General features: G+C 39.1%; 1 protein-coding gene and 1 pseudogene across 1 annotated transcript; both read left to right on the top strand.

The window, feature by feature from the left end:
- The first annotated feature begins 8,222 nt into the window (after nucleotides 1-8,222).
- On the top strand, nucleotides 8,223-9,438 carry LOC133099343 (mitochondrial fission factor-like). Its single transcript, XM_061202931.1, is given in 2 exon segments — nucleotides 8,223-8,808; nucleotides 8,811-9,438. Coding segments are annotated over 2 exon segments (873 nt in total). The 5' UTR covers nucleotides 8,223-8,495; the 3' UTR covers nucleotides 9,371-9,438.
- Nucleotides 9,439-14,405: 4,967 nt separating this feature from the next.
- LOC133099342 (partitioning defective 6 homolog beta-like) lies at nucleotides 14,406-15,524 on the top strand (annotated as a pseudogene).
- The last annotated feature ends 778 nt before the right edge of the window (nucleotides 15,525-16,302 follow it).

Raw genomic sequence — 16,302 nt, 5'->3', positions numbered from 1 at the left:
GTAGCCCCCGTTCTTCGCAACCAGAGAAAAGCCCGCGTGCAGCAACAAAGACCCAAAGCCGCCAAAAATAAAATAAATAAAATAAAATAAATTTATCAAAAAAAAAAAACTGGAGGATGAAGAAAAGGGAGGTAAAACTGATGAGCAGAGCAAGAATAGATATTTCTTCCACATGGCCTTGGGGGTAGAGGTGAGAGGAAAGGGTTTAAAAACAAAAAACAAAAAAAAACCCAAGGTCTTGCAAATGGATTCCTTAGGGAAATGAGATGGACTTAATAATTAAATTGAACCAAAACAAGAAACCCTGCCTTAGTCCCATGTGCTCCAGGCTGGAATCATTCCTGGAAGAGCAGCCTTATCATCCTATGTACTAGGGAAGCACCTATGCATGCAATTGCAGATCACCCCTCTTCTATTTGACAAGTTATATCTATAAAGCTTACCCAAAGCCTTTCTCGTCTCAGCACCTAGTTATTCTGGGTCACTGAAGTCACAATAAACTGGGAAACTGGGAATCTTAATGTAAGGTTTACAAATACAGGGTAGCAGCCTCACAAGCAACTGCTGGTCTTAATAAGAGTATCACAGACTCTCTCAACCACACATTTTCCTTGCTCTTCCCCCGCCTCCCATTCTAACAGAGCTATCTTTCTTATGCCCTCCTATCTTACAATATTTTTAAGGCCTTAGTTCAATCATCCAGATTCCCACTAAAGGTACATGGAAGTTGTAGGCCCTTCTCTTACCACTGGATGGTGCTAAAGAAACTGATCAGATTAATTCTGATAAGTTCTCAACCTCTGCACTGTTAACAATAGAGACCAGAGAATTCTTTTTTGTGGAGGACTGTCCTATGCATTATAGGATGTTTAGTAGCAACCTTGGACTTTACCTATTAGATGCTAATAGCACTCCTGCAGTCATGAAAACCAAATACTTGTCCAGACATTGCCACATGTTCCTGGGACATTTGGATTTTCCTAGCTGAGAACCACTATAAAATGAGAACCTGAAGCGTTTTGAATAGGAGGGAGAAGGAGAATTAGATTTTGATGGAATTTTTTAAAAGCTTTGTTGCTTTTTTTAAAAATGACATTTATTCATTGAAAAAATCCAAAATGTGGAAAAAACATATAAAAGTAAATTAAAAACACACAAAATCCCACCACTCAGATTAACTTCCGTGAACATTTTATTGACCATCTTTCTAGGAATATGGACACATAGTTAAACATGTATAATTTTGCATACACGGAAATGTGTACTATATTCTCCTATAACTTTTTCCACACAAAATCTACTATGGACATTGTTCGAGATCAACAATGTTGGTCTATTTAAATAATTAATTTTAATGCCTGCATAATATCCCTTCGTATGTAATTAACCAAGTCTCTACTGGTAGACAACCAGGTTCCTAAATTTTTGTTATTATAAATAGCACTGCAATTAACATCTCTGAACAACCTGAAACTGTTGACTGAAATTGTTTCACGTGCAATATTTCTGCGTATCTAGAATTTTTCCAGGACCCAAAGCCTTAGCAAAGTGAGTTAGACATAGATACTTTCCCAAGTATGTACACAGACTAGTAGAGAAAAATGAGCACAGGACAAAATAAAATGTAATAAGTGGCATGGAAATGCAAAGTAGAAATGTGGGCAAAACATGAAGAAAATATAACTGACTAGGGATTAGGGATGGCTTCACAGACGTGGGCCCAGAAAGAGTCAGTATAAAAGTTAGTCTCAGCTCCTTTTTATTCATAACAACCATTTGTTTAAAGGCCTATTTCCCTATTTCCCCTACACCCTATGCACAGGCCAGGGATAGCATTTTCTTCTTTATATACCCGGTATTTATCACAGCGTCATGAACTTACTGAATCTTCAGTAAAGGTTTGCTGAATGGGGGTACTTATTGGAAATTTTCCTGCCTGCAGAGCATTGTCCTAAAAAGAGAAAGAAGGGAGAATCACACAGAAGCAAGTGGGCTATGAATACAAGTTTAAAATCACTCCCAACTTTCCAAACTCAAAGACGCACCAGGAAACAGTGATGGTAAAGAGAGAAGAGAGGAAGAGAGAAAGGTAATTTGATATGTACTTCTCTGATCCCCTTTCTTTCCTCTTCAGAAAAGCTTCTCCAAAAAGAAATCTGAATGATCTTGCAGAAGGCAATTTGAACGAATTCTAAGGCTTATACTACAATTCAGATGAGGTAGAGAAATATTTTATTCTCCTTATGTTAGTCTATAATCTAATATCCCTCCCAAATCCCCCTCCACTGGTTAGCAGGGGAAAAAAGGAACTAAAGTTTCAATCTACTTTAAACTTAATCCAATCTGACAATTTAAATATACTTTTAGAAAGTGTTTGGGTCTATTGGATAAAATAATGCTTAATCACTCAGAGAGCCTCTCCTACCACTGAGTCTCTCCCCAAAGGAGGGTGGGAAGAGTGTGCTCCTGCAATCTCCTGGCAGGAGATTGAGAAGGGACTCTAGCTGCATGCTGGTTTTTCCTGATGTAGTGGCTAGTGGCTGCCACCTGCTGGTCTCTGGAGCACTCATCTTTGTGCACCTAATTGCTAAACAGGTTGAAAGATACCACTCCTGAATTGGCTAGTTAACAAAGGGTCTAGATTTTTGGCAGGGACAATGTTCCTGAATTGCTGACACCATATCAAGGATTCTGCTGGCTTCAGAACCAGAGTTTACTGCCACATACTCCACCCCGAAAGCTGGCCCAGCAGTCCACACCACTTGACGGTTCAGTCAACTCACTCTGCTATGGTAGGCCTACGGCAGCCCACTGGGTTTCAAGTGAGCATCCACAGCACACAAAAACTCAGGGCATCTTTGTCAAGCTTAACCCCAGCACTTCTCTCCACTTGACCACGATGTGCTACTTTTCTGTGACTGAGTCCTAAAGTTGATACATGGCAAAATCCATTCGGAATTTCAAAGACCATTATTACCTCTGTCTTATTTCTTTTTACATTTCTTTTGTAAAATATTCTAATCGCCCTCTTGACAAATGAATACTTTTCATAGGCTAAGGGAAAGTCCTAATCATGCCATCTTCATCTGCATCCTCGTCTCCAAATCTTGTTGTGCCTGATAACTATAAAACCTGTCCTCTTTTTACTTCACCTCCAGACCTTTAGCCTGGAAATTTTAAGGAGGTCTGAAAATTAGAGGGAGAGAGACTGGCAGAAACTGCCTGGTCAGATCACATCAGACTGGTCTTGAATTATCAAAGAAACATTCTATTTATTTTGAAAATCCCTTTACCATACTTAGGAATCAGACATTTTCAAAGCTTGACCATTCATTCAGTATATATTTACAAAGCATCTATTGTGTGCAGTGTACTCTGACAGGTATGATGTCAGAGTACATTGCACATAAACTACCCACTGTTAGTTTCCTATTGCTGCTGTAAAAAGTTACCACAGACTTGATGACTTAAAACAACAGATTAATTCTCTTACAGTTCTGGAGGTGATATGTCAAAAATTGGGTCTTCTGGGTCTAAACATAAATTATTGGCAGAGCTGCATTTCTTTTGGAGACTCTAAGGGAAAGTCTGTTTTCTTGCCTTTTCCAGTGTCTAGAGGCTGCCCTCCTTCCTAGGCTCATAACCCCTTTCCATCTTCAAAGCCATCAGTGACCAGTCAAGTTGTCCTCATGCTACATCACTCTACCTTTGATCCTCACACCTCTCTCTCATAAGGACCCTTCTGATTACATTGGTCACAACTGGATAATCCAGAATAATCTCCCAATCTAGAGATCTTTAGTTTAATCACATCTGCAAAATTCTTTTTCCCATGTAAGGCAACATATTCAAAGGTTCTGGGGATTAGAACATGTATATATATTTTTTATCATACCTACTCACAGAGCCAGAGAGAAATAACTCTTGTTATTTCAGAAGGCTATAAAAGATGTGATGAATATTGTTTTACTTATTTTTAACTGAAGTACAATAGTTATACTAGAAAAAGCAGAGACTGCATGTGTCCAGCTCATGGAATTATCACAAAACAAACACACCAAGTTAACCACCATGGAGGAAAAGTTACAGAAGATCACCAGCCTCACAGAATCACCTCCCCTACAACATGCCCTCTTCTAATAACTATACCCTCTCTATTCCAGAGGTCCAACACCACAGATTAGTTCTGTTTTTGAACAGGTAAATTGAATGATTCAGTGTAATTGTTTTGTGTCTGACTTCCCTCACTCAACATTGTTTAGGAGATTTATATATGGATCTATCTAAATGGAAATATAGTTAGTTCATTTTCATCATTGTATAATATTCCATTATATGACTATATGACAATTCATTTATCCATTATACCACTGACAGACATTTGGATTTTTTTCAGCTTGGGTGTATTTTAAATACTGCTGCTGTAATCATTCTTACACGTCTTTTGTTGCATTTATACATACATTTCCGTTAGGTTTGGGGTTGGCCAGAAAGTTCGTTTGGCTTTTTCCATAAGATATGGAAAACCCAAACGAACTTTCTGGCCAACCCAATATATACCAGGAGAAGAATTTCTCAGTCATCGTATATCTATATATCTAGATATGTCTTCAACTTCAGGAGAGAATACCAGCCAATTTTTAAAGTAGCTGTACAAATTTATAACCTTACTAGCAATATGTGAGTGTCCCAGTTGCTTCACATGCTTACGAACACATACTATTATCAGTCTTTTTAATTTTAGCCATTCTGGGGTATGTAGTACTATCTCGCTATAGTTTGCATTTCCCTGATTACTACTGAGGCTGAGCTTTTTTTTTTTTTAAACGTCTTTATTGGGGTATAATTGCTTTACAATGGTGTGTTAGTTTCTGCTGTATAACAAAGTGAATCAGCTATACATATACATTTATCCCCATTTCTCCTCCCTCTTGTGTCTCCCTCCCACCCTCCCTATCCCACACCTCTAGGTGGACACAAAACACTGAGCTGATCTCCCTGTGCCATGCAGCCGCTTCCCAAGGCTGAGCTTTTTTCATTCCTTATGACTATCTGAATACTCATTTTTATAAAGTGCCTGCTCAACTCTTTCATCCATATTTATTTTGTGGTGGTTTTATGGTTCTTTCCATATTCTGCATGTAAGCATTTTATCAGATATATGTGTTGCATACATGGCTTCTCTGCCAAAATAAAACGTGTACATAAAATTGAAATTTGAATGTCAATTGATTTCTTATGGACCAAAGCTGAACCTCAGAGCTGTGTGAACAAAGAAGAGAAAGGGAAATTTCTCTGTGCAGCCTCAGGAGCAGCAGATTAAATCTCCGCAATTGGCTTAATAAACCCTGCATCTGCAGAATACATGAATAGACAACAAATGTTCCCAAAACTGAGCGGTGGACTTTGGGAGCAACTGTAGACTTGGGGTTTGCTTTCTGCATTTGATTTTTTTTGGGTTTTATGTTTATCTTAGTTTAGTTTTTAGTGCTTGTTTTCATTGGTGGGTTTGTTTATTGGTTTGGTTGCTATTTTCCTTTTTTTTTTTTCTCTCTCTCTCTTTTTGTGAGTGTGTGTCTGTATGCTTCTTTGGGAGATTTTGTCTGTTTAGTTTTGCTTTCACCATTTGTATTGGGGTTCTGTCTGTTCATTTTTCCCCCCCTTTTCTTCCATGCCATGCAGCTGGCAGGGTCTTGGTGCTCTGGCTAGGTGTGGGACCTGAGCCTCCGAGGTGGGAGAGACGAGTCCAGGACACTGGACCACCAGAGACCTCCTAGCCCCACGTAATATTAATCAATGAGAGCTCCCCCAGAGATCTCCTTCTCAACACTAAGACCCAGCTCCACCTATCGGCAAGCAAGCTCCAGTGCCGGATGCCCCATGCCAAACAACTAGCAATACAGGAATACAACGCCACCCATTAGCAGAGAGGCTGCCTAAAGTCATACTAAGTTCACAGAAACCCCAAAGCACACCACAAGACATGGCCCTGACCACCAGAGGGACAAGATCCAGCCCCACTGCCCAGAACACAGGCACCAGTCCCCTCCACCAGAAAGCCTACACAACCCACTGAACCAACCTCACCCACTGGGGGCAGACACCAAAAATAAGAAGAACTATGAACCTGCAGCCTGCGAAAAGGAGACCCCAAACACAGTAAGTTAAACAAAATGAGAAGACAGAGAAATATGCAGCAGGTGAAGGAGCAAGGTAAAAACCCACCAGACCAAACAAATGAAGAGGAAATAGGCAGTCTGCCTGAAAAAGAATTCAGAGTAATGATAGCAAAGATGATCCAAAATCTTGGAAATAGAATGGAGAAAATACAAGAAACGTTTAACAAGGATCTAGAAGAATTAAGAGCAAACAAACAATGATGAACACCACAATAAATGAAATTAAAAATAATCTAGAAGGCATCAATCGCAGAATAACTGAGTCAGAAGAATGGATAAGTGACCTGAAATACAGAATAGTGGAAATAACTGCCACAGAGCAGAATAAAGAAAAAAGAATGGAAAGAATTGAGGACAGTCTCGGAGACCTCTGGAAAAACATTAAATGCAACAACATTCAATTTACAGGGGTCCAGAAAAAGAAAAGAAAGAGAAAGGCTCTGAGAAAATATTTGAGGACATTATAGTTGAAAACTTCCCTAACATGGGAAAGGAAATAGTCACCTAGTCCGGAAAGCACAGAGAGTCCCCATACAGGATAAACTCAAGGAGAAAGACACTGAGACACATAGTAATAAAACTAACAAAAATTAAATACAAAGAAAAAATCTTAAAAGTAGCAAGGGAAAAGCAACAAATAACATACAAAGAATCCCCATAAGGTTATCAGCTGATTTTTCAGCAGAATCTCTGCAGGCCAGAAGGGAGTGGCAAGACCTATTTAAAGTGATGAAAGGGAAAAACCTACAACCAAGATTACTCTACCCAGCAAGGATCTCATTCAGATTTGATGGAGAAATTAAAACCTTCACAGAAAAGCAAAAGTTAAGAGAATTCAGCACCACCAAACCAACTTTACAACAAAGGCTAAAGGAACTTCTCTAGGCGAGAAATACAAGAGAAGAAAAAGACTTACAAAAACAAACCCAAAACAATTAAGAAAATGGTAATAAAACATACATATCGATAATTACCTTAAATGTAAATGGATGAAATGCTCCAACCAAAAGACACAGACTGGCTGAATGGATATGAAAATAAGACCCATATATATGCTGTCTACAAGACACCCACTTCAGACCTAGGGACACATACGGACTGAAAGTGAGGGGATGGAAAAATATATTCCATGCAAATGGAAATCAAAAGAAAGCTAGAGTAGCAATACTCACATGAGACAAAACAGACTTTAAAATAAAGAATTGGGAGATTGGGATTGACATATATACACTGATATGTATAAAATGGATAACTAAGAAGAACCTGCTGTATAAAAAAGTAAATTAAATAAAATGCAAAAATTCAAAAAAAAAAGAAAGCTAGAATAGCAATACTCATATCAGACAAAATAGACTTTAAAATAAAGATTATTACAAGAAACAAGGAAGGACACTACATAATAATCAAGGGAACATTCCAAGAAGAAGATATAACAATTCTAAATATTTACACACCCAACACAGGAGCACCTCAATACATAAGGCAAATTCTAACAGCCATAAAAGAGGAAATCAACAGTAACACAGAAATAGTGGGGGACTTTAACACCTCACTTACACCAATGGACAGATCATCCAAACAGAAAATTAATAAGGAAACACAAGCTTTAAATGACACAATAGACCAGATAGACTTAATTGATATTTATAGGCCATTTCATCTGAAAACAGCAGATGACACTTTCTTCTCAAGTGCACACGGAACACTTTTCCAGGATAGATCACACCTTGGGTAAAAAATCAAGCCTTGGTAAATTTAAGAAAACTGAAATCATATCAAGCGTCTTTTCCCACCACAATGCTATGAGATTAGAAATCAATTACAGGGGGAAAAAAAAGTAAAAAACACAAACACATGGAGGCTAAACAATACGTTACTAAATAACTAAGAGATCACTGAAGAAATCAAAGAGTAAATCAAAAAATACCAGAGACAAGTGACAATGAAAATACGATGATCCAAAACCTATGGGATGCAGCAAAAGCAGTTCTAAGAGGAAAGTTTATAGCAATACAATCCTACCTCAAGAAACAAGAGCTCTCTGGCCGGTGATTTGCCCGGGCGCCTCCGTGTGCTCGGCCAACGGCCTCTGACAGCGCCCACCCGAGCGCCCCAGGAGCCGGCGAGCGGCGGTCCTCGCCAGCGACTTTCAGCGGGCCCAGGGGGACAAAAGTGGCTCTAAATCCAGCACATGCATATTGAAGCAAGTTAAAGGATTCAATATGAAGCACAGAAACAGATAATGCCAAAAAGCAAGCAGTAGTTGGTACACATTTAGTGAGTGGGGCAGCATTTCCTTCTCCCAGTGCTGCTGAGATGGCGGAAATTAGTCGAATTCAATATGAAATGGAATACACCGAAGGTATTAGTCAGCGAATGAGGGTCCCGGAAAAATTAAAGGTAGCACCACCAAATGCTGACCTGGAACAAGGATTCCAAGAAGGAGTTTCAAATGCTAGTGTGATTATGCAGGTTCCAGAGAGAATTGTTGTAGCAGGAAATAATGAAGACATTCCATTTTCAAGACCAGCAGATCTTGACCTTATACAGTCAACTCCCTTCAAACCTCTGGCACTAAAAACACCACCTCGTGTACTTACGCTAAGTGAAAGACCACTAGATTTTCTGGATTAGAAAAACCTCCTCCAACCCCTCAAAATGAAGAAATCCGTGCAGTTGGCAGGCTAAAAAGAGAGCGCTCTATGAGTGAAAATGCTGTTCGCCAAAACGGACAGCTGGTCAGGACTGACTCCATTGTGACACCATCGCCACAACAGGTTCGGGTTTGTCCTCCCCGTATGTTACCTGAAGATGGAGCTAATCTTTCCTCTGCTCGTGGCATTTTGTCGCTTATCCAGTCTTCCACTCGTAGGGCTCACCAGCAGATCTTGGATGTGCTGGATGAAAATCGCAGACCTGTGTTGCGTGGTGGGTCTGCTGCCGCCACCTCTAACCCTCATCATGACAACGCCAGGTATGGCATTTCAAATATAGATACAACGATTGAAGGAACCTCAGATGACATGACTGTTATAGATGCAGCTTCATTAAGACGACAGATAATCAAACTAAATAGACGTCTACAGCTTCTGGAAGAGGAGAACAAAGAACGTGCTAAAAGAGAAATGGTCATGTATTCAATTACTGTAGCCTTCTGGCTGCTTAATAGCTGGCTCTGGTTTCGCCGCTAGAGGTAACCTCAACTCTCAAAAATATTGTCTCAACGGCTGGAAATATAAAGAATTTGCAAACTTCTTTATTCCTGTCTTTGCATTGTATGCCGTTTTACAGTCCCCACCCTGAAAATGTATTTCTCCCAGAAAGGATGGGGGAAAGACATATTTGCAGAAGTAAAGGTATATCCTGTCACTCGACTGTATTTAGTTTTAACCAGTTCTGCCATAACACCTACTTAAAATTCTCCCTTTGCATGTTTTGTAAATAGGATCTAATTTGTTTGTTGTTTTGTTTTGTTTTGTTTTTGCCTCATCAATCTGCACAGCTAATTCTATGAATGGGAGAGAAAAAAGTGTACAGAAAATGGATTAGAGAAGTGTCTGTAAAGGAAAAATAATACTTTATATTGTCCTGTTTCTCAAACACTGTTAAACAGTTTAGTTAATAGACATTTTTGCATCCACATTTCAACATTAACACTACTGAAGTCATGGTCTGGTGTCAGATTTAATAAACTCAAGTCACCTCATTTTTCAGGATCACCTTCAATAAAATAATTCCTAACATTTTCAGCAGTTTAAGATGTGGGCAAATGTGCATTTTTATTTTTATTTTAGTTTTGCAGATGGTTTTCTATAAAGTACATTTTTACTAAGTCCATGTGTGAATGATTTAAAAAACTACAGAATAAGGTACAAATGTAGTGTATTTAATAAACTGTCAACCAAAAAAAAAAAAAAAAAAGAGAAAAATCTCAAATAAACAACCTAACCTTACACCTAAAGCAATTAGAGAATGAAGAACAACAACAACAAAAAAAAACCCAAAATTAGCAGAAGGAAAGAAATCATAAATTTCAGATCATAAATAAATGAAAAAGAAACGAAGCAAACAATAGCAAATATCAATAAACCTAAAAGCTGGTTCTTTCAGAAGATAAACAAAATTGATAAACCATTAGCCAGACTCATCAGGAAAAAAAGAGAGAAGACTCAAATCAACAGAATTAGAAATGAAAAAGGAGAAGTCACAACTGACACTGCAGAAGCACAAAGGATCATGAGAGACTACTACAAGCAACTCTATGCCAATAAAATGGACAACCTGGAAGAAGTGGACAAATTCTTAGAAAAGCACAACCTGCCGAGACTGAACCAGGAAGAAATAGAAAATATGAACAGGCCAATCACAACCTCCGAAATTGAAACTGTGATTAAAAATCTTCCAACAAGCAAAAGTCCAGGACCAGAAGCCTTCACAGGTGAATTCTATCGAACATCTAGAGAAGAGCTAACAACTATGCTTCTCAAACTCTTCCAAAATATAGCAGAGGGAGGAACACTCCCAAACGCAATCTATGAGGCCACCGTCACCCTGATACCAAAACCACACAAAGATGTCACAAAAAAAGAAAACTACAGGCCAATATCACTGATGAACATAGATACAAAAATCCTCAACAAAATACTAACAAACAGAATCCAATAGCACATTAAAAGGATCATACAACATGATCAAGTGGGGCTTATCCAAGGGATGCAAGGATTCTTCAATATACGCAAATCAATCAACGTGATACACCATATTGACAAATTGAAGGATAAAAACCATGTGCTAATCTCAATGCAGAAAAAGCTTTTGACAAAATTCAACACCCATTTATGATAAAAACTTTCCAGAAAGTGGGCATAGAGAGAACCTACCTCAACATAATAAAGGGAATATATGACAAACCCACAGCCAACATCATACTCAATGGTGAAAAACTGAAACCATTTCCACTAAGATCAGGAACAAGACAAGGGTGCCCACTCTCACCACTATTATTCAACATAGTTTGGAAGTTTTAGTCACGGCAATCAGAGAAGAAAAGGAAATAAAAGGCATCCAAATCAGAAAAGATGATGTAAAACAGTCACTGTTTGTAAATGACATGATACTATACATAGAGAATCCTAAAGATGCTACCAGGAAACTACTAGAGCTAATCAATGAATTTGGTAAAGTAGCAGGATACAAAATTAATGCACAGAAATCTCTTGCATTTCTATATACTAACAACAAAAAATCTGAAAGAGAAATTAAGGAAACACTCCCATTTACCACTGCAACAAAAAGAATAAAATATCTAGGAATAAACTTACCTAAGGAGACAAAAGACCTGTATGCAGATAACTAGAAGACACTGTTGAAAGAAATTAAAGATGATTTAAATGGATGGAGAGAGATACGATGTTCTTGGATTGGAAGAATCAACACTGTGAAAAGGACAATACTACCCAAAGCAACCTACAGATTCAATGCAATCCATATCAAACTACCAATGTCATTTTCCACAGAACTAGAACAAAAAATTTTCCAATTGGTATGGAAATACAAAAGACCTCGAATAGCCAAAGCAATCTTGAGCAAGCAAAACAGAGCTGGAGGAGTCACGCTCCCTGACTTTAGACTATACTACAAAGCTACAGTAATCAAGACAGTATGGTACTGGCACAAAAATAGAAATATAGATCAATGGAACAGGACAGAAAGTCCAGAGATAAACCCACGTGCATATGGTCACCTTATCTTTGACAAAGGAAGCAAGAATATACAATAGAGAAAAGACAGCCTCTTCAATAAGTGGTGCTGGGAAAACTGGAAAGCTACATGTAAAAGAATGAAATTAGAACACTGCCCAACACCATACACAAAAATAAACTCAAAATGGATTAAAGACCTAAATGTAAGGCCAGACACTATCAAACTTTTAGAGGAAAACACAGGCAGAACACTCTATGACATAAATCACAGCAAGATCCTTTTTGACCCACCTCCTAGAGAAATGGAAATAAAAACAAAAATAAACAAATGGAACCTAATGAAACTTAAAAGCTTTTGCATAGCAAAGGAAACCATAAAAAAGACCAAAAGACAACCCTCAGAATGGGAGAAAATATTTGCAAACGAAGCAACTGACAAAGGATTAATCTCTAAAATATACAAGCAGCTCATGCAGCTCAATATCAAAAAAAGAGACAACCCAATTCAAAAAATGGGCGGAAGACCTAAATAGACATTTCTCCAAAGAAGATATACAGATTGCCAACAAACACATGAAAGGATGCTCAACAGCACTAATCATTAGAGAAATGAAAATCAAAACCATAATGAGGTATCACCTCACGCCAGTTAGAATGGGCATCATCAGAAAATCTACAAACAACAAATGCTGGAGAGGGTGTGGAGAAAAGGGAACCCTCTTGCACTGTTGGTGGGAATGTAAATTGATACAGCCACTATGGAGAACAGTATGGAGGTTCCTTAAAGAACTAAAAATAGAACTACCATATGATCCAGCAATCCCACTACTGGGCATATACCCTGAGAAAACCATAATTCAAAAAGTGACATGTACCACAATGTTCATTGCAGCACTATTTACAATATCCAAGACATGGAAGCAACCTACGTTTCCATCAACAGATGAATGGATAAAAAAGATGTAGCACATATATACAGTGGAATATTAGCCGTAAAAAGAAAGCAAATTGAGTTATTTGTAGTAAGGTAGATGGACCTAGAGTCTGTCATACAGAGTAAAGTAATTCAGAAAGAGAAAAACAAATACTGTATGCTAACACATATACATGGAATCTTAAAAAAAATGGTTTTGATGAACCTAGGAGCAGGACAGGAATAAAGACGCAGACGTAGAGAATGGACTTGAGGACATGGTGGTGGGGGGGAAGGGTAAACTGGGACGGAGTGAGAGAGTAGCATTACATATATACACTGCCAAATGTAAAATGGATGGCTAGTGGGAAGCTGCTGCATAGCACAGGGAGATCAGCTCAGTGCTTTGTGACCACCTAGAGGGGTGGGATAGGGAGGCTGGGAGCGAGTTGCAAGAGGTAGGGTATATGGGGGTATATGTATACATATAGCGATTCACTTTGTTATACAGCAGAAACTAACACAACATTTTAAAGCAATTATATGCCAATAAAGATGTAAAAATAATAATAATAATGACACAATTTTAAAAAATAATAATAATAGCACAACAAAAACTGAGAGTATATTTTGGCTAGGCAAATCACCATAAGTGCACAGACAAATTTATACCCTACAAGAAAATATGCGTACTTGTTTTCTACTTAAGTAAAAATGTATATGTATAAAGCAAGGGACATTATAACAAATACTTTAATTTACTATACTAATGTTAAAAACTTAACACTTCTATGCAAATTTGAAACAATCTAATGTGTCACACGGTACAGAACATTTTTATCACAAATTATAAAATGACCATATTTCAATAGAACCCATACAAAATACTACATATAACACCACAAAAATTGAAGAGTATAGTTCATATGCGTAATCTGGCTTGCCAATAAATATCTAAACTCTTGATTATTTAACCTCTGGGGGAAAAAAGAAAGCATCTTTTCCAACCGCAACAGGATAAAACTGGAATATAACTTAAAAAAAAAAAAAAAAGGGCTTCCCTGGTGGCGTAGTGGTTGAGAGTCTTCCTGCCAATGCAGGGGACACGGGTTCGAGCCCTGGTCTGAGAAGATCCCACATGCTGCGGAGCAACTGGGCCCGTGAGCCACAATTACTGAGCCTGCGCGTCTGGAGCCTGTGCTCCGCAACAAGAGAGGCCGCGATAGTGAGAGGCTCGCGCACCGCGATGAAGAGTGGCCCCCGCTTGCCACAACTAGAGAAAGCCCTCGCACAGAAACGAAGACCCAACACAGCCATAAATAAATAAAAAATAAATAAATAAATTTAAAGTGTGATAATTGTATTAAAAAAAAAAAAAAAAAAAGGAAGGAGCCATATTCCCGCCTGCTGCGCCACCAGTCTGACCCTCGGTCCGGCCGACAGCCGAGTGGAGCTCTGCGCGGAGACCCGAGCCGCAGCCACCCCTCTGCACGTGCCTGTGAGGAGGCGCCTGGGTCGCAGCCGCGTCCCGAGCCCGCCGGCCGCGCACTCGCTCCCTGCTCTCCGAGGGGCGGCCCAGCTGGAGGACGTCAATGTGGGGCCAGCCTCAGGATGAACCGCAGCCACCGGCACCAGGCGGGCAGTAGCTGCCTGGGCACCATGGAGGTGAAGAGCAAGTTTGGAGCTGAATTTCGTCGGTTTTCACTGGAAAGATCAAAACCCGGAAAGTTTGAGGAGTTTTATAGATTACTGCAACATGTTCATAAGATACCCAGTGTTGACGTTTTAGTAGGCTATGAAGACATCCACAGAGATTTACTACCTATAAATAACGATGATAATTATCACAAAGCTGTTTCAACGGCTAACCCGCTGCTTAGGATTTTTATACAAAAAAGGGAAGAAGCAGACTACAGTGCCTTTGGTACAGACACACTAATAAAGAAGAAGAATGTTTTAACGAATGTGTTGCGTCCTGACAACCAAAGAAAAAAGCCACACATAGTCATTAGTATGCCCTAGGACTTCAGACCTGTGTCTTCTAGTATAGACGTGGATATTCTCCCAGAAACACATCGTAGGGTCCGTCTTTACAAATATGGCACTGAGAAACCCCTAAGATTGCACATCCAGGACGGCTCCAGTGTCAGGGTGACACTGCATGGCTTAGAGAAGGTCCCAGGGATCTTTATATCCGGACTTGTGCCAGGAGGTCTGGCTCAAAGCACAGGACAATTAGCGGTTAATGATGAAGTTTTAGAAGTTAATGGCATAGAAGTTTCAGGGAAGAGTCTAGATCAAGTAACTGAAATGAGGATTGCAAACAGCCACAACCTCATCATCACAGTGAGACCAGCAAACCAGAGGAATAGCATCATGAGGAACAGTCGCACTTCTGGCAGCTCCGGCCAGTCTACTGACAACAGCCTTCCTGGCCTGCCACAGCAGATATAACTGAGCTTTGAGCCAGAGGATGAAGACAGTGATGAAGATGACATTATTATTGAAGATAATGGTGTGCCACAGCAGATACCTAAGGCCGTTTGTAACACTGAGAGCCTGGAATCATTAACGCAAATAGAGCTCAGTTTTGAATCCAGACAGAATGGTTTTATTCCATCTAATGAAGTGAACTTAGCACCCATAGCAAGTGGCACAAACACAGAATTTGAAACGCGTGCTCCAGATCAAAAACTCTTAGAAGAAGATGGAACAATCATAACACTGTGAAACCATCGCGTTTGAACGTTTTCTGAATGAGGATGCCATGGAGACTTGTAAATTTGGCTAGTTTAAAGCATATATACCTCTGAACCAGTGATCTGGGGTAGGCATGACAAACATATATTGCAAGCTTAAAATGTTATTAAAATAGTAGTTTGATAATTAATATAAACTTCAGTGGGTCAGAGGTGAACTTAAGTCTAAAACAAAGGGGCCTTTGCTAATGAAATGATGTGCTTTTGCTATTTTGTCTATAGAGAACGGGAGGTTGGAGCACATTCCCAAAAGTATACACGAGGACTAGATCATTTCTGTTTGAAGTGGTTGCATATTTAACCTGCTGTGCAGAGCCTGGTTAATTTTTCACTTAACTATATATTTTTTAAATCTAAGGTGAAGAAGTCTGAGTCTATCTTTTGGTACTTTGGGGATCTCGACTCCTATATTCCCCATGTTTTATTTTGATTTTTTAATATTGTTCTTCTGTTGCCAATTGTAACAAGTAATTTTTTCAAATGCTTTTTTCCCCCGTAACTTCTAAGAAATAAAACCAATTGACTGTTTCTAGAGGTTGCTTCCTAAGTTATAAAGCACTGAGGCTACGTTCCTGAATTAAGAAACTCTATCAGTTGTTCAGATCCGAGTTTGTCCATCCTATAGCTTTCATATTTACAAACTCATTCCATTTGGGCATCACTTATGTTGTGAAAGGCAGTTCCATCGACTCTGGTGATATGGGAGACTCTCTCCCGTAACCTCTTCTTGTCCTCATTCCGAATCTCAT

This window comes from Eubalaena glacialis, chromosome 10 (assembly GCF_028564815.1).
Source record: "Eubalaena glacialis isolate mEubGla1 chromosome 10, mEubGla1.1.hap2.+ XY, whole genome shotgun sequence".
In the NCBI taxonomy this organism is placed as follows: Eukaryota; Metazoa; Chordata; class Mammalia; order Artiodactyla; family Balaenidae; genus Eubalaena; species Eubalaena glacialis.
The sequence above is the reverse complement of the archived record's forward strand: the minus strand, read 5'-3'. Positions and strand labels throughout refer to the sequence as shown.